Raw genomic sequence first — 19,579 nt, forward strand, 5'->3', positions numbered from 1 at the left:
GCTATTTCCAGAATGTTCAGAGAGTTTGGCATTATGGCTCTGGTACCAGCTCATATGCACTCAGGATAGCATTTTTGGTCATCCCATAGTTTGACAAACTCTCATTGGATAATAGGGAATAAATTTCATGGGTGTTTCCTTTAAATCTGCATTGCAATAGAAGGGTCCAAACCTTCATTGGTCACTTCAACTTCTTGGCAAGCTTTAAAATGAGACCAAAAATGCTTCCACATTTCCCTCATTGAACTTTGCTGTCAATAGTAAGTACTTTAAGAGCACAATACCTGGTCCTGAGCTAGGGTTGTTTCCCTTACTAGTGATGTCTTCACTAGATACAGTGGAGAGTTCCCTACTGAGTGCAAGCTGTCATAATTCTCTTTCCTGCTTTTCTGTCTAGAAATCTCTTTCTCTCTCCCTTTCCTGGAATTCTATCTCCTCCTTTCTTTCCTGTCTCTCTCTTTCCTCTTTTTTAGCTCAGAATTCTAGATCTCGTCCCTGCTGCCCCACCTGTTTGCTAATTCTGGTCTGCCCATTTCAGGTTCCATGCCTGCATCCTGTTCTTCAGGTTCAATTACAAAATGGCTGGCCACAAGTTTTAAGATTTTGTTTTTTCTAGTTTCTGGATGGATACCTGTTTTTAAAAGCCTAGTTACAGTTCTTAACTCTTCAATGGGTAAGGCTTTTAAACTGTCCCAAATTACTTCACTCTGTTCTAGGAAGGTACTGGCCTTGAATGCGGACACTTTACGTACTTTAGCATTGTAAAGCACCAAAAAAAACCTGTGCGGAAGTTTTAAAAATACTTCTATGGATCAATTTGATTTCCTGCTTCCAATTTCTCATTTGTCAATGCGTCTGATCATGATTGCAGCCCCCAAATTTCTGTTACAATCAAGTGAGATGGGGTAGAATGGCTCCACTTTACAGCTTTGGAATTTGTCAAGTATAGTGATGCAAATGTTCAGCCATCATAGAAACCTCAATTCCAAGTCACTAGTTGCCTCAGTCTTTTTAAAATCCCATGGTTAATAAGAACAGAGGAACACAAGAAATAGGAACTGAAATAGGCCATTTGGCACTGCAAGTCTGCATCGCCATTCAGTAAGGCTGTACTGATCTTTTATTGCAACTCTATCTTTGTATATTATGACCACATCCCTTGATTCTCTTAGTATCTAAAAATCTATAATCTCTATCTTGTATATACTTAACAAATGTATGAGCATCCATAGCTGTCCGGTAAAGAATTCCAAAGACTCACAACCCTTTGAGTAAAGTCATTTCTCTTCATCGCAGTTCTAAATGGCCAAAACTTTATCCTAGGATTATGACCCCTGTTCTAGATACCCGACCAGAGGAAACTACCTCTCAGCATCTATCCCATCCAGACCTCTAAGAATTGCATATGTTTCAAAGACAGCATCTCTTTTTCTTCTAAACTCCAAGGAATATAGGCCTAGTCCACTAAATCTCTCATTGGAGGACACTTCCTTGGTCCCAGGAAACAGTCTGGTGAACTTTTGTTGCATTTCCTCTAAGACAATTCTAACCTTCCATAGGGAGTGCTATACTGTCAGAGGTGCCATCTTTGAGATGAGATGTTAACTGCTCTCTCAGGTGAACATAAAAGATTCCACAGTGCTTTTTCATAGGAGAGCAGGGGGGTTATCCCTGCTGTCCTGATCAATATGTATTCCTCAAACAACATCACTAAAACAGATTATCTGGTCATTATCACATTGTTGTTGTGAGAGATTGCTGTGCGCAAATTGGTTGCCGTATTTCTTACATTAAAACAGTGACAACAATTCAAAGGTACTTCATTGCCTGTAAGACACTTTGAAACATCTAGTGGTTGTGAAATACACTATGTAAATATACATCTTTTTTGTTTTCTTTTTCTTCCTGCATATAAGAGATGATGAAACATCTAAAAATGGTGTGACAAGATGGTTTCAGCATGGAATTATGACAGTGGGTCCTGCCCCACAAACTTCTGGAAAGAAAAAATATATCATGTTGACAAATGAAAATCTTTAGATGTGACATGAAATGCAGCAGTTAGTCCACAAGACATGAAGGCAATCTTCTGGGGTGAACTGAAAATGAGCTAAATCAAAGATCGCAATGGTTGCTTCTAAATGAAACTTGTATGAAGTCACTAATTGAGATGTGGCATGATCAGAATGGGGGTTAATGTTATACATAGTGCATATTAATGAAATAGAGCTGACTAAAAAAAAGTACTGACTTTTTAGACAGAATAATACATTCATTCTACAACAAAAATAGTCCACGAAGTGACCTGCTTTCAAGCTTCAAGCTTTATTTTGTGTTGCAAAATGCTAAAGAAAATTCTTGCAACCTCGACTCAGTTTCTTCCATCAATACTGAAACAGAAATTATCTTTTATTTTTTAATAGCCGTATCTTTTACGTCATGTGAGCGAGTAGAATTACATGCAGAAAAATAGACATTTTAAGATCTAACCAAATATCTTTCTGAGCGACAGAAAATGCAATAATATTAATCATTTTATGCTAAGTGTTTCAGCAATATATATTACTACTAAGACAATAATTACAAAATTAACATTGTAGTGATACCATCAGATAATATGCTTTATTGAATGATGTTATTTAAATTCATTTAGAATGAAATGTTATTAGTAGTGAGGCATTCATACAATTCCACAAGAAATCACATTTTGAAGTCCTATTCACATTATTTTTAACAAAGAGATTTCTTCTGAATTTATCATTAGGTGTCTTTGTGATAATTGTTTACTTTTCCTGGTAAAAGTAATTGTTTTACCCAGCATCTTGGATATCTATTGCTTTTTTGTAATCTGCTATTGCTTCTTCAGTCAAACCCAAATGGCCTCGAACATCTGCACGGAGTTTGTAAAATAGAGCATCATCTGGCATTAGCTGTAGTGCTGCAAAAATATGTGTCAGGCAGGTTAATAGCATAATGAACAGAATTTTTAATTGAACTTCCTTATTTACTTTACTTTAATTTAGCCATAGTGCATATATTTAAAGCAGAAAGAATTTGCCTTAGACATTAAACTGTAATTTGTCATTTGTCTTTTGTTTAGGTTCCTTTAGTTTTTTTTACTATGAAACCATTGTTACTTTTTATTAGCATTTCTAACAGTGGAAGTGTGTTTGAACCTTTCCACAATGGTGTGAATAAGATTGTAATATATTGTGGGGATAGAAAGAAGTTATTCGTGCTACTGAGTAGGAATTAATATAGTGTAACAATGCAATACATTCATGTATATAAAACATAGACAGCTCTGTGAAAATCACTGAGATTGGCAGCCCCAGCAGAAGTGTAAACAGAGCACCTAGAGGCCAAAGCAGACATAGGCAGAAGGTAAGAATATCAATCGACTAGATTTTGCAGTCAGAGGCAAACAAGTGATGCCAGCCGTTCATAACAACTATACTTGCATACAGACCTTTTTTGAATTTTTGCACCTGAACTTGAAGTGATGCAAAACAGTGCAACACCCTCAACATAGGACCTGACATTGTGTGAGCAGGGCAAGCAACCGTGAATCTCCTTAACCAATCAGGTTGAAGAATCTCTCCTGAGACAAGCAGTTAAATTTGAGTCAAATTTGATGCCATACAATGGAAACTGGGAAATGCAAGAATATTGATTGGATTGCTTCCAGCCACTTCCATTGTGACATGGTTGTAGGAGCGCTAGCGAAGGCTGGATTCCAGAAAGAAGTGAAATGGACCCTCACAGGTCCTCTTAATCACTCCCAAATAAACACCTGTTTACCCTTCCCCCATTTGTGCTATTTAATCAGATCATAATGGGACTTCCAGGTGAATTGCTTTTGACTTTCTTTTGCTGCTACAGAGTAGAAGTACTGTGTTGAATGTTATTGGAGGAATTCTGAAAAGGTTTTGAATTCGCAAGGTAATTCCTTTGCTGGAATTTGACAATGTGGTCAAAGGGGTTTGAAGGTCTGTCAGGAGAAAGCCCATTTACAGTAACAGGGACTATAGTTGCTAACCCTCTTGGACTGCAATATGACAGGGACATGGAGCACAGGCAGCAGAGAGAGGAAACTGTGGACAGAGAGAGGAAGAAGAGAGCTCTCATTAGAAGACCCTACCCACCAAGGGACTTCAGGTATCCCTTCTCCTGCCTGCACCTCAGCTAGGAGCAGTGTCTAGGGTGACTACAGTTCACCAAGGAAATAGTCACAGAACTGTGTCACCTCCTACAAACAGACTTACAGCGATTCAGCAGGACAAGAGCAGAACTGCCTGTCGCCATGAAGATTACTGTGGTCCTCAACTTCTATGGCAATGGATCCTTCCATGTGGGAGCAGGCAATATTACCAACATTTTACTGTTTGCCTTGCAGAAGCCACAATGCATTCATCTAACACCACTAAGCTGTAGCCACAATCTTCAGGCAACCATGATGAAATAGAGGCTGGCTGTTTGGTGATAAAAGCTACCTGCTTTACACCAGGTTCCTGAATCTCCTCTGCCACCTGATCTGCAGGGCAGCCTTTTTTAACATTGGTGGGCTTGTGACAGGGGGGGGCGGTGGTGGGGGGGTGCTGCATGCAGAGGGGAGAGGCGAGTGGTCAAGGGGGCACCAATACTCTGCCTGCAAAATAATTCAGGTTGAAGTATTGACTTCTCTGGCCAACTGCTCCCATTGCTGTGCAGGGTGTGTCTTGGGGGGATTTCCTGATGTTCTGTGGAAACCTTACCTCTCTCCTCTTTTCCACCTCCATCACAAAGGCCTCCAGTATCACATCAGAGAACCTAGGAGCCCTCTCCATGACCTGTTGCTTCATTTGCAGCCTCCTAATTTCTAGCAAAGCCTTTCTGAGGCTGCTGTAACAGATGTTGGAGCCTGATTGCACCTCACCTTTAAGATCAACAGGCTAGCTGTATATTGTGCTGGTCATGCACACTGCTGGGCTCCCTGATGAGTGTGCAGCTGGTCAGATTCACGCTAGGCTGCATGTAGTCATACTGATGAGCATGACACATGAAGTTTATATGCTGCCTGCCTCAACTAATGGTGATCCTCACAATCAAAAATGGACCTTATCAAATTTTCCCTTGTATAGTTTGAGCAAGGAAGTCAAATAAAAATCAATTCATTCAATGTCAAACCATACTAAAAGCTAAAAGTTAAAAGGATGGAAAAAAAAATAGCATTAAGAGAGAAATTAAAAAAAACAAAGAAAAAGTAGTAAAAGAAAAAAAATGTATTTACTTTTTCAAGATTTCCAATGATTAAGATCTGAAGGTATGAGATCCATACTTGTTCAAGTGAATTTTTAGTGCCAGAGAGGTTGGTTTCGCAGTAATGAAATCTTAACACATCTTAAAATGTCACTTACATTTGAATGAATACACGTGCACATTTTCTACTGTGTTTAGTGGGTATATATCATGTTAAGTACCCCAAGTTTTTGCTTTTCTATGTATTTCAATGCCATGTCTTTCATCGAGATACCAATATAACACAGCTTCTGAAACAGCAGGACAACTTGGACAGCAACCTCTTGATTTCTATGTCTAATTGTGCATGTGTGCTCCATAGAAGTTGCTGTCCGATTTACTATTTAATAACGTTAATTGCTTTTAGTCTCACCGAGTTTTACCACACAATTTGGGGAATCATGTTTTACTTTTATTTCTAACAAAGACAAAACCATAAAGTAGACAGAATTGATTTAACTCATAATAAAAACAGAAAATGCTAGAAAGACTCTGTAGGTCAGGCAGCATCTGTGGAGAAAAACAGAGCTAACATTCCAGGTCAATAATTCATCAGTTCTGGCGGATTCTGATGAAGGGTCATCATTGAGTTGAAACGTTAGCCCAGACTTTTGCATAGTTGGCAACTCAGGAGCCCTTTAAAAATGAGCAAGAGATAAAAGTGCAGACACTTATCCCCCGTGCAGCACTCCCACCTTTGCCAACTCCTTTTTGAGGGTGGGCAGTATAACTGCACCCGCATACCCCACCACCCCCCTCCCCACCACCACACAATTTAATTGGACTTGGGCCCCTTCAGTAAGTAGGCCTGATTCACAGTCTTCCAGAGAAGGCGTAAACCAATGGGAGAACCCCAGTCCCAACTCTGGGAAGAGAGTTTGAGAGCTTGACTAGTAAAGTGAGCTAATGTTTCAGTAAATGGAAGATGGAATTCTAGCCTGCCAACATGGCCATCCCCTCCTCCTTTGTTGCCTCATGCCTCCATCCGGAGGCAGTGGGCCTGACTCCATCTCACCCTGGCCCACCTGGAGCAAACATATGGTGGGCGGGGGCCCTTTGGAGACAGGTCTGCCAGATCAGGAAGTTTCCCAACTCAACCTTCCTGCCTCCCCAATGTAAATCTGACCCATCAACCTCGTTTCTCTCCACAGATGCTTCCTATTTCCCGCATTTTCTGTTTTTATTTCAGATTTCCAGCATCTGCAGTAATTTGCTTTTGGTTTAACTCATGTTTTTGAAAAGATATGGGTGATTTTTGTTGAATATTTAGGCACTAGAGGTAATGAGGTGGCCAAGATGGAAGCCTAAGCTGACACATTGGTTTAACTCGCTCTTACCACAAGATGTAAAAAACAACTTCGCGGAGGCTTGATTATCACTTAAAATACCTGCCAGAGTTCAATAAAGAGGCTGCGTGGTACTCCGGTGACCAACACACTCTCCTAACAGTGACCATCCACGTTTAGTGGCATTGTTGTCAATTTTGAGAGCTATTTAAAGGCATACACAGCAATTCATGGTCACTGCTGCTGAAGTTGTGAAGTGCACCTCTGAAACACACTGGGAGACTTTCTAGAACAATTTGTGAAGAATTCAACATCGAAGCAACTATTCTCTGAAGATTTCACCTAAAAAGAGTAAGTGGTGTGCTACTGCACCGTATAGGAGTTATCAGAAGAAAAGGAGTGTTTAGTCATGACCCCTTGGTCTGCAGGAGAAAAGGAGGACATTAGGCCAGGCTGAGCAGCACCAGCTACTACAGGAGTGAGGAAAAGGAGGGCAAAATAGACTCTCTCCCCGCTGTGGGTACAGGACATCCCTCTTCCTTTGGACCTCCTCAACCAGCATCTCCAAAGCTGTGTCTGAGAAACTGTGCATCCAGTAACTCAGTCTGTGAGCCATCCTGAAATGTGCTGCTGTGTGTCATCCAGCACGTTCCACAATTTGGAGTGGTCGCTTGAAGCCCACCGAAACTGCTCCATGAAAATTGCATCCGATGAGTACTTGACATTTCACATTTTGAATCAAAAATGACTCTTCTTCAGAAGTCTTCTTTAACTCTGTTTCGCTGTTCATAGATGCTGCCAGAGCTGTTGAATATTTCCACTATTTTCTGTTTCTAATTCAGGTATCCAGCATCGAAAGTTTTTATTATGGTGCAAAAAGGCATGTGGTTTCTACCTCTGCTGATCCACGGTTTGAACAACTGGGTGGTCATAAAACATGACAAGGTTACATTAAACAGGAGGAGTGCCATAAAGAAATGGTTTAAAAAATGCCATGTTTTTACTTAGAAAATAAAAAAGTAAAAGACCATTGTTACCTTCAAGACTCAGGGTGAGCAGACATGGAGAATCCATGCACAATAACTTTTGGATGCAAGGCTAAATGTGCTTTACTCTGTGGGGTTAGTTAGGATGTTTATGATTAATGCCTGAAAATAACAGGCCTGGAAGGAGGTAGCAAAATATGTGAGCAGCTGCAGTGTTATCACTGCAAGTGCTGCAATATGCATAATAATATTTTTTCTGACAAGGTGGGTGCAGCACTACACCCAGATGACTGGCTTCCAGGTCTGCAGACCCCAGCAGACACATTAGCTGAGCAGCCTAAGGGTTCATAGTGCTTCTGAACCTGGAAGAAATGTATACCCTAGGTCTTTACTGCCCAGACAGCAAGGCTCAATGTTCTTGTGCTATTGAGGAGCTGACAGGGTTAATAAATCTTATTTAAATGAGCCATTGAAATTGGTGAGAGACCAGCATTACCTTAGCTCTTGCCTTTTTGCCCTTGCAGGAGAAGATGGTTCACAATATAACTGAGAGCGCGTGTAAGGAGGAGGATTGTCCCATTTTGCCATCCTGGCTACCATAGAGGGGGCAGAACTGGAATTCAGGAGTATGGCACCTCATGTGGAAGAAGGTGATGGGGAGATGGGAATACCTGCAGGACAGGATATAAAGATATTGTAATCTGTAGACGAAGGGGATAGTGTGTACACTTTTCTGTCCCACGGCATGTCTGAAATTCAGCTGCTTTGGAAAGCCTCATTTATGCAGAGGCATCTGCTGTCTGAGGTGAGTTCTCATCATCTCCTTCTATTGTCTCCCACAGGACCAGTTATTGAGGGAGAGCATACTCTTGCCGCTGCAGTATCTCCAGTGTCCTCAGTGGAAATGAAAGCCACAGAGCCAGCAGCATCACAACATTCAAGCACAGATACACTAACATCAGTAGGTACTTGCTTGTAGTTAAAAAGGGTGACATGGGTGAACTGCATGCCATGAGTTAACTGGAAGAGGTGATGGAGGCAGGGGCAGCTATATGCAGACCCCTCAGGGGATGGAGATCAGACATAGCCGTGCTCAGCAAAGCACAGATGCAAGAACTTGAGAATGACAAGATAGGTGACTCTACTTTGACCAGCAGTGAGAGATTTGTGCCCACATGTCAAAATTCTCTAAGGCAGTGCTCAGCCAGGGTCTAAGAATAAGTCCATTCAGCTCATGCACACCAGAATGGCTCAAGGCTTTGAATGCATGAGCTCCTCCACTGAGAAAGTGACCAACCTAATGGAGAGCCATATGTGGCAGCACTCTGAGTGGATGCAGGACAGCTCACTGACATGCACAGAATTCACGCAATGCATTGTAGCATTGACTGGTCAGTGGCACCGATGGTGCAAAGATGCATTATGTGGATGCCTGTTGCACCCCAGCTGGTGGCCCCCTCCAGCGATTCATCAAAGGGCTGAGGCATCATCAATGAGGATGACAGTGTCACCCTTCATGGGGTGCCATTATCATCATTGGCTTTCTTAGCGTCTAACTGAAGGAACATTTGTACAGCAGGGCCCTGTGATGGAGGACGCCCTTGCATTGATTGGGTGCAGCAACCTCTGGAGGCATTCCTACTAGTGCCACGATGACAAGGAAGACCACCACGGGCATCTCAGCTGCAAGCAGCCACATGCGAGCAGTGTGCCTCCACCTTATCAGACGCCACAATGGGAGCACAGTATAGAAATGGCCAAGAGCGAAGGCCACTGCATCAATGATTGTGCTGAGTGGTCATTTGGGTGACTTGCATTTGTGAATGGTTATTTATTAATTATATTAGAGATTTTGAGGCATTCCTTAAAGACAAAACTGAAGAGGAGGGAAGAAATTGTGAAAAAAAAAAGTAATGGCCTTTGAATAGGCACAATGAGACAACCGGAGAGACATGCACCATGCCTTGTCAGTAAGAATGGAACTATTCAAGGTTGCACGTTTAATGGAAGTGTTCCCATAGGCAGAGCAAAGTGAGTTCCAGATCATGCAGTCCTGCTGGATGAGTAGTGCTCAAGTAAAACATGCCTGGATCAGATGTGCCCTGGCATTGATGCCATCCTGATAGGAGTTTTGATTCCTGAGATGGTCCTAGCCACCTCCCTGCACAGGGTGGGGAAGGGGGAGATGTGGGGGCAGTGGGAGGATGCTGTTCTGCTTTGCATCTTTCTCCTCCTCCCCAATGAACTGTGTCAATCTAGTGATTCACCTCCCGAAGGTCCATATCTCTCTGGAGGGCCATGTTATGGAAAACATAGCAGACTACAATGCACAAGCCTCTTACAAGAGTGTACTGCAGAATAGCACCTGACTGGTTCAGGCACCAGAATAGTATCTTCAGAAGTCCGATGGCCTGCTTAGTGGCCACTGTGAGCAGATGGCTTTGGTTATAGCATCTCAGTGTCTCTCTCAAGTCTCATAAAGGTGTGAATAACCATCTCTTCAAAATATCCCTTGTTCTCTAGAAGCCATCCACATGAAGGGGCTGCTGCCTCTGAACTGCTGAAGGATGAAGGCCTCATGGCATCTGCCGGAGTAACCTGTGCACACATGCAGGAGGTACAGTCTGGCAGAACAATTAGGGAACAGAAGCCCATCCTGTTGATAAATATCATTGGCTGCTCACTCGGAACCTTCATGCCCACATGAGTGTTATCGATATTGCCCTGCACTGGCAGGAATCCAGAGGGGAATCCCATTGTCTTTCGTACCTGCAAGGCATCATCTGTCTGAAATTGTATGTAATGCCCAACTCTCGCAAATAGGGTATCAGTAACCTGGGAGATGCAATGGTGTACTGCTGCTTCAGATATACTACCAAGGTTTGCTGCTGATCCTCAGAATGGCCCAGGGTTGAAATAGTTCAAGGTAACAAAGACTTTCACGGCTACTGGTAGAACATGGTGAGCAGAACTGCAAGGTCTGAGGTCTTCCTAAACAAGGGCACAACCTCAGATACAATCTGCCTAGATAGATGCAACCTCCTGCAGCACTGATTCTCTAACATGTGCAGGTAAAAAAGGAAAATAATCAAGACATGCATTTATATAGCACATTTCATAGCCACCGGATATCTCAAAGTGCTTTACTGCCAACGGAGTACTTTTTGAAATGTAGGCACTGATGTAATGTAGGAAACGCAGAAGCCAAATTGCACACTGCAAACTCCCACAAACAGCAACATAATCATTATCAGATAATCTGTTTTTGTGACGTTGAAGGATAAATATTGACCAAGACTCCGGGGATAACTTCCCTGCTCTTCTTCAAAATGGTGTCTTGGGAAATTTTACATCCACCCAAGCAGGCAGATTAACATCTCATCTAACACCTCTGACAGTAAGGTATTCCCTCAGTGATGCACAGAAGTGTCATTTTTGTGCTCAAGTCTGGAGTGGGACTTGAAACTGGAACCTTGTAACTCAGAGGCAACAATGGTACCAACTGAGCCACAGCTGACACAGCTACTTTAGTGGTACACTTGATGTTGAAGGCATGGCCATCATTGTTGTCACGACTCACTGGAGATAGTGCGCTGCAGTATCAAACCCCTCTGCTCCCTAAGCCACGACAAATGTGAAAAAGTTTGATCAACCCACCTAATTTTTTAATTTAGGTTAACAGAATACAAGCACCAGGTTTGTAAACTTACTAAGTAAATAACTGTTTATTGAACAAATTGTCTTCAACCAGTGGCAAAAAAAAAGAAATATGAACTGCTAATTTCTATCTCTCTACCCCTTCTTAAATCCTTATACACACACATTCAAGACACATAAAACACACAAAACATGGATTTTAAGGGTGGGATAAAATAGCTCAATAGCACCAATTCTGGAGTACAGGATTCAATGGGTTGATTTTGATCAATGTCTTCCAAGTTCCTTTCAGTTCTTTGTTGATGACACAAGATGGTCTTCCAGTGTTTTCAGTCTTTAGTTCACTGGCTGAGTACTTGCCTTTCAATGTCTCTAACAGTCTCTTGACAGGAGTTTTCAGAGAGAGCAAGTTATAGAGATATGAGGAGAAAAAGCCAGCTAACTATTATTGTAGAATTACTGGAATCTAACACACACAGGAGTAAGAGATTTGAGGTATTTTTCCTTTCAGGCTAGGAGCTATTCTGCTGCACTGCTCTCACACAAACACTGGTCACCTGGTCAGGAGCCAATTAAAACATTGTTGCCAGGCAGTTCCCCATTAGACCAGACTCCTCCTCAGCACCATCCTGTCTTTCATGGTACACTCTGTTCCAGGACAGCACCATTGTATATATCCCTCGCACTGTTCCAGTAGACGTGTCCTTCAAACTGTAGCCATTGTAATTTTAATCCACAGTCCAATAGAGATAAAAAGATATGTTCCATACATTGTCTCTTGTTCCTATCTTCTATCCTCTAAATATCAGGGCTCTGCATCTACTCAAGGGTGCTGATCCTCATGGCTGCTCGTTCCTATCTCCGAGTACTTTAATCCCAGTCCAGCTGTTACCTTGCTTGCGGTCAGCTGTACTCACAATGCTTACTAGAACAAAAAAACAGACCAGCTCTTAACAAGCTGACAAGTTCATTAAACAGCTTAATTGGTCAATGTTCCGATTTGGGTGAATTGCTGGTTCTTGCCTTCCATCCTCCTTAGCAAAACTGCTGACAGCTGGAACAATGTCAGGAAATTATGTGCCCACCCACTTCAGCTCCCACCACCATTTAGCCACCAACATTTTGCCCTGTGCCTCTCAGCAAGGATTCTTCAACCTAATTGGGTGAAGTGCCTGGCTTCTTTTGCCTTGCCCATAGACATCGCAGCTCCCCTGGAGATGACACCATCTTAAAACATATGCCACCTTACAGGGTGTCACTGCTCTAAAGTCCATCTTTGAGTCAAAATTTTTCAATTCTACATATTTAGGTAAATGGTAACTATGAATAATGAGAGATAGCCACAATTTTTTTTATACATATAACATGGAAGCACTTTGGGTCCCATGACTTCTGTTCCTGCAGATAGTGGTGTCACATACCTCAGTCATTCTCAGGAGGCAGTTTTGATTGTTATCTATGTGGTCATCGATCTGACTGATGGGAAATTGAATTTATAATACAAAATGCATTTTAATGACATCCCCTTAAGTATGGCAATTGGCTTAAGGAAAATAAAGCTGGCAATATTATATGCCGATAGCAAAATGGAGGACAATTTGGCATCCTGTTGGGATTATGAGTGGCAGAGAATTGTAGTTTTTTACCATGTATTACATGCCATATGTGCCTCTGCAACTTTAATAAAACTGAGCCCAAATACTCAAAACACAGATGGGTCTTCCTCAGATGTCATACTGCAGGTTAAAATTTTAACCAATGAAAAATCTTCAGCTTTCTGACATTTAATAATCCAGGCACAAGGCCAGTAACTTCTCAGCTTTATTACTTTGTTGTAAACAAATCATGTAAGATAAAAATAATTTGCTTTTATGTGGCATCTTTAATTTTAATTTTGTGCACGTTGCGCCCAGAAACTGCCATGATTGCCGCTTCTGCCAGCAAATGTCAAAACAATGCGATTTCACACTGGCTGGCCAATTAAGAGCCGGTTAGCATGAAACACAGCCCAACATTGGAGAAGGACTGCCAGTAGGGACAGAAGCGTTACAGGCGCCGGGTCCAATGGGGCCTAATGCCTTGGCTGAGGCAGCATCCTGAAGACTGCCAGGAGTTCCAGGAGAGGAGCAGGGAGCTGACCAAATCAGCACCTGCTCAACACGCCAGGCGGGAGTTGGGCACTATGCCTCCCGCTTCTCAGACAAGTGCCAGCGCACTCTCGTGGAGGCAGTGAGTGCCAGCCTGGTATGGTGTTTCAGGTAGAGGGTGGACTAATGAATGGACCTTTGTCCTCACAGGAGAAGAGAAGCCATAATGCCGCTGAGTGTACAAGAAGGGGTGGTGGGGTGGCCAACCTGCTCATCCTGACCAAATGTGAGACGGATGCCCCAGAGCTCGAGTGTGAGCGCACACCAAGGTCATCAGGTTGTGGAAAGGCAGACGTCGCGGAGGAAGGTAGGAGTCCAGTGGACAGATGCAGGACAGGTGGAGACTGCAAACAATGTAGGGTCCTCTCATCTCAAAAGATAACTTATAATCAAGAGTTCCCAGTGACCCAGCAATGATGATGGCACCATGATGCAGCTATCCATTGTCTCACCAGGCTGCCTAGGATGTCCATTGAATTTGTGATGATTGATGCCACTGACATATTGTCTTCTTCCCTCAGATATGCCATCTTCCAGTGGCACCCAGCACCCTGAGGACTCTCAATTGACACTGGAGGAGGAGCCACATACACATCCACCTGCGTCACACGCTCTCTCATTTCCAGCCACCAGCTCAGGTACAAGGACGTTGGTGGGCTGTAGTTCATCGCCTCAGATGGTTGTGCACTGTGGGGAGGTCATGGCACACTTGCATGAGGAGCTGGCAGAGGCAGAGGGTGCCCATGGTGCCAGATGTCGGAGGACTGCTGGAGAACAGGACGATGCTGAGTTCGAGGCAGATGATGTCGTCCTTCAGGCAGCAAATACTGGATGACCAGGAGGACACACGGGCAGATCTAGTGAGGATCCCTGATCTGATAGGTGCCCATCCATGAATAGTGAGCAGGGAGCTCCAGATGTGCCTCATGCTGGTGGGTGAGCTGCACGTTGTTTCTGTGGGCTCCTCTCAAGAATGAGGGCGGCAGCTCCTCCACCCCTCTGCCAGTGACCATGGCATCTTTTAAAGCCGTGATGACTGAGGAGTGCCCAGCCATGTTACAGGTCACACTCTCCCAGGCAGAGCCTGCTCAGGCCACTCCAGCCAGAGGACGACCACCAAAGTCATCAGGGCCAACAGGGCAGCATAGTCAGCAATCTGCCTCCAATGCCACTGACAGCGAGGGAGCAGGGGGGTAGACCAAGATGTAGCACTCACAAGGATAAGTTTAAGGCACCATGAGCACAGAATGGGGTTTTCAAGGGTGGTATTCTTTCATTTCATCAGTGTTATATATTGTTTTTGTGCGACAGTAGCAACAAAATTATGTTCTGTTCCTTTTTTGCAACTCTGGAAAAGATATAAATCTAGATTTTGTTTCAATGCCCTGAGTGTCCTTCATGTTTTCCATAGGCCTCATCAGTGCATTATGATAGATGGCAGGGGCAGCAAACTTTATTACAGAGGTTATGAGGCGTCATTGGGGTCATGGGATTGACTCCTCACAAACGTATGTAAAGGAGGCAGTGTCCTTGCACTGAGAGTGAAGCCGAGCCTTGGCAGCCTAGCTGAAGATGCGTTGAAAGTTTTTAAAAATCATTTACGTGATGTGGGCTTCGCTGGCTGGGCCAGCATTTATTGCCTATCCCTAGTTGCCCTTGAGAAGGTGGTGGTGAGCCGCCTTCTTGAACCACTGCAGTCCATGTGGTGTAGGTACACCCACAGTGCTGTTACGAAGGGAATTCCAGGATATTGACCCAGTGACAGTGAAGGAAGGCGGTATATTTCCAAGTCAGGATTCTGAGGGACTTTGACTGGAACTTCTAGGTGGTGGTGTTCCCAGCTATCTGCTGCCCTTATTCTTCTAGATGGTAGTGGTCATGGGTTTGGAAGGTGCTGTCTAAGGAGGCTTGGTGAATTCCTGCAGTGCGTCTTGTAGATGGTACACACTGCTGCCACCGTGTGTTGGTGGTGGAGGGAGTGAATGTTTGTGGATGTGGTGCCAATCAAGCAGGCTGCTTTGTCCTGGACAGTGTCAAGCTTCTTGAGTGTTGTGGGAGCTGCACTCAGCCAGGCAATTGGGGAATATTCCATCACACTCCTGACTTGTGCCTTGTAGATGGTGGACAGGCTTCAAGGAGTCAGGAGGTGGGTTACTCATCACAGGATTCCTAGTCTCTGATCTGCTCTTGGAGCCACAGTATTCATATGGCTAGTTCAGTTCAGTTTCTGGTCAACGGTAATGCCCAGGATGTTGATAGTGGGGGATTCAGTGATGGTAATGCCACTGAACATCAAGGGTTGATGGTTAGATTCTCTCCTGCTGGAGATGGTCATTGCCTGACACTTGTGTGGCACTAATGTTACTTGCCACTTGTCAGCCCAAGCCTGGATCAAAGCCTCCCTGGTGTCCCTCCCTCCACATCCTCACCCTGTGTCTGCCCATGCTCCTCATCAGATCCAGCAGTAGAGTCTTGCTCTGAGGCCTGTGGAGCTGCATCGCTATCTTCATCCTCCAGTGGGTCCCCCCTTGCTAGTGACAGATTGTCTGCTGTGCTCTGCACAACAACGATAAGGTACACGTACTCCAGAGGATATTGCAGGGCATCCCCAATCGGTCCAGGCAGCAGAACCTCATCTTCAGCAGACCAATGGTCCTCTCAATCACCAGCCTTCTGGAGGCATGACTCCTATTGTACCTCTCTTCTGCCTATGTCCTTGGGTGCTAGAATGGCATCATGAGCCACCTTTTCAAGGGATATTCTTTGTCATTCAGCAGCCAACCATCCAATCAAGTTGGAGCCTTGAATAGCCTTGGCACCTGGGAGTGTCACAGGATGTATGCATCATGGCAGCTGCCAGGTTATTTTGCACAGAATCTGGGTCTCGCATAATATCTGCACATTCATGGAGTGGCAACCCTTTCTATTCACGAAGGCACCCAGCTGACTCGCTGGCACCTTGATGGCCACATGAGTGCAGTCTCTGGCACCTTGGATGTGGGGGAACCCAGCAATAGCTGCAAAGCCTCTGGCTCAGTCAGGTTGGCTGGCTTAGTCCATCCAGCAATAAATAAATGTGAGGACCCATCGGAACAAAGCATCAGTAACAAGCCTGATACAACTGTGGACAGCTGATTGGGACACCACATCGATCCCCCCTGGAAAGATCCAGAAGCAAAAGAATTAAGGGCTACTGTGACCACTGGCATTGGGTGCCCACCCACACAGTTGGAGATGATCTCCTGACCGATCATCTGGCATATTGATGTCACGGTGCCCCTAGCAAGACAGAGCCTCCTGCGGCATCAGGACTCAGACATGTTGAGGTAGTTAGATCCCTGCCTGCGCACAGCAGGATAGTGGTGTCTTCTGCGGTCCCTTCCACCTTGCTCTCCCTGCTGGCCCTGCATCCCCTGTGCCTGCACTTCTCCTCTCACAGGTATGTCCTGCGATGTTGCTTGTGGACACCTGGCCTCCTCTCTCTTCTGCCCCTCTCTCTCTCAGAGGAGGAGGTCCCCCCAGCAGAGTTCATTATCCCCATCTGCTGAAATGCAGGTGGCACTGTCCTGTGAACTGAAAGTTGCACATGGCAGAAATGCTTCAAGAGAGCTGACTAAACAAAAGAGTCCTCAAAATAAAGCTAACAAAGCAAACTCTTCAGAAGGAATTACAGGAGAAGGGCTGAAATCTCAGCAAACAAGCAGCAACAAACTCTCACTTGGACTCCTAACAACTCACACCGGCAATGCTCCTCTCCCCTTTTATCCCACCCGTGGATGATTACGCCTACCCTGCTTCCCTCCACCACCCACGCCATCCCATTCACCTCAGCTGGTGAATCAGTGCTGCTCCATGTTGAACACCAACTCGAAGAGCTACTGAAGGTGGCAACCGCACATAATGTATTCTGGGTGGGAGACTTCAATGTCCATCACCAAGACAGGCTTGGTAGTACCACTACTGACTGAACTGGCCAAGTTCTGAAGGGCACAGTGGCTAGACTGGGCCTGTTGCAGGTGGTGAGAGAACCAACAAGAGGGAATAACCTAGTTGACCTCGTCCTCAGCAATCTACATGTCGCTACAGTGGTATTCAGCTGGGACAGAGTTGCCCTGCGAGTCCTCAACACTGACTCTGTACCCCATGAGGTCTCATGGCATCAGGGCAAACATGGGCAAGGAAACCTCCTGCTGATTATGCCTACCCTGCTTCCCTCCACCACCCACGCCACCCATCCCCCACCAGCACCCTCAGTGCATTACTCCATAACAGTATTGGTTGGTGTGCATCACACAGTTCATATGGAGATGAAGGCATGTCTTCACATTGAGGATACCCTCCATCGTGTTGCATGGCACTTCCAATGTGCTAAATGGGATAGATTTAGAACAGATATAACAACTCAAAACTGGGCATCCATGAGGCTCTTTGAGCCATCAGCAGCAGAATTGTATTCAACCATATTCTGTAACCTCGTGTCCTAGCATATCCCTCACTCTACCATTATCATCAAGCTGGGGGAACAATCCTGGTTCAGTGAAGATGCTTGCCAGGAGCAGCCTGGAGCAGCACCAGGCACATATAAAAATGAGGTGTCAAACTGGTGAAACCACAGCACAGAATTACTTGCATGCCAAACAGCAAAACAGCAAGTGATAGACAGAGCTAAGCAATCCCACACAACGGATCAGATCAAAGCTCTGCCATCCTGCCACATCCAGTAGTGAATGGTGGTGGACAATTAAACAACTCACCGGTGGAGGCAGCTCCACAAATATCCCCATTCCCAATGATGGGAAAGTCCAGCAAATGACAAGACTGAAGCATTTGCAACCATCTTCAGCCAAAAGTGCCAAAGATCCATCTTAGCCTCCTCCTGAGGTCTCCAACACCACTTATATGGATCAGCCATACAAATACAGTGGCTATACACGTAGGCGAGAAGCTGGGAATCCTGAACTAGTAACTCACCTCCTGACACCCAAAGCTTGTCCACCATCTACAAGGCACAAGTCAGGAGTCTGATAGAATACTCTCCACTTGCCTGGATGAGTGCAGATCCTACAACATTCAAGAAGCTTGACACCAACCAGGGCATAGCAGTCCACATGATTTGGCACCCCATCCACCACATTCAATATTCACTCCCACCATCACTGACGCACAGTGGCAGCAGTGTGTACCACCTACAAGATGCAGTACAGCAACTCACCAAGGCTCCTTTGACAGTAGCTTCCACAACTCTGACCTCTACCATCTACAAGGGCAAGGGCAGCAGATGCATGGGAACACCACCTGCAAGTTCCCCTCCAAGCTGCACACCATCCTGACTTGGAACTATATTGCCATTCTTTCACTGTTGCTGGGTCAAAATCCTGGAACTCCCTCCCTCACAGCACTGTGGGTGTACCTACGCCACTTGGACTGCAGTGGTTCAAGGTGGTGGCTCACCACCACCTTCTCAAGGGCAATTATGGATAGCTAATATGCTGGCCTAGCCAGCAACGCACACATCCAGTGAACAATTTTCTTTTAAATCACAGATACCAATCTTCAGCCAATTCAATTCACTCCAGGTGATATCAATAAACGTTTGAAGGCACTGGATACACCAATGACTAAGGGCACTGATAACATACTGGCAATAGTACTGAAGGCTTGTGCTTCAGAACTAGCTGTGGCCTTAGTCAAGCTACAGAACAGCTACAACACTGGCATCTACCCGACAATATGGAAAATTGCCCAAAGCAGGACAAACTCAACACGACCAATTACTGTCTCATCAGTCTACTCTCAATCAATGGCAAAATTGTAGAAGCTGTTGTTGACAGTGTTATCAAGCGACATTTATACAGAAATAACCTGCTCAGTGGCACTCAGTTTGGGTTCCTCAGGCCACTCAGCTCCTGACCTCATTTCAGCCTTGACCGAAACATGGACAAAAGAGTTCAACTCAAGAGGTGAGGTGAGAGTGACTGCCCTTTCCATCAAGGCAGCATTTGACCAAGTGTGGCATCATAGGCCCCTAGCAAAACTGGAGTCAATGGGAATCAGGTGGAAATATCTCCACTAGTTGGAGTCATACCTAACAAAAAGGAAGATGTTTGTGGTTGTTGGAGGTCAATCATCTCAGTCCCAGGACATTGCGACAGGAGTTCCTCAGGATAGTGTCCTAGGCCCAACCATCTTCAGCTGCTTCATCAGTTACCTTCCTTCCATCATAAGG

General features: G+C 44.7%; 1 protein-coding gene across 1 annotated transcript in view; it reads right to left on the reverse strand.

The window, feature by feature from the left end:
* Positions 1 to 2,810: 2,810 nt before the first annotated feature.
* The window catches only part of ttc6 (tetratricopeptide repeat domain 6), a 213,144-nt gene continuing 196,375 nt past the window's right edge, over positions 2,811 to 19,579 (reverse strand). The window contains exon 22 of the mRNA XM_041214176.1: positions 2,811 to 2,938. Within this exon, the coding sequence (XP_041070110.1) occupies positions 2,811 to 2,938 (128 nt within the window). The remainder of the gene's footprint in view (positions 2,939 to 19,579) is intronic.

The sequence above is a fragment of the Carcharodon carcharias genome, chromosome 20, assembly GCF_017639515.1.
Source record: "Carcharodon carcharias isolate sCarCar2 chromosome 20, sCarCar2.pri, whole genome shotgun sequence".
Lineage (NCBI taxonomy): Eukaryota > Metazoa > Chordata > Chondrichthyes > Lamniformes > Lamnidae > Carcharodon > Carcharodon carcharias.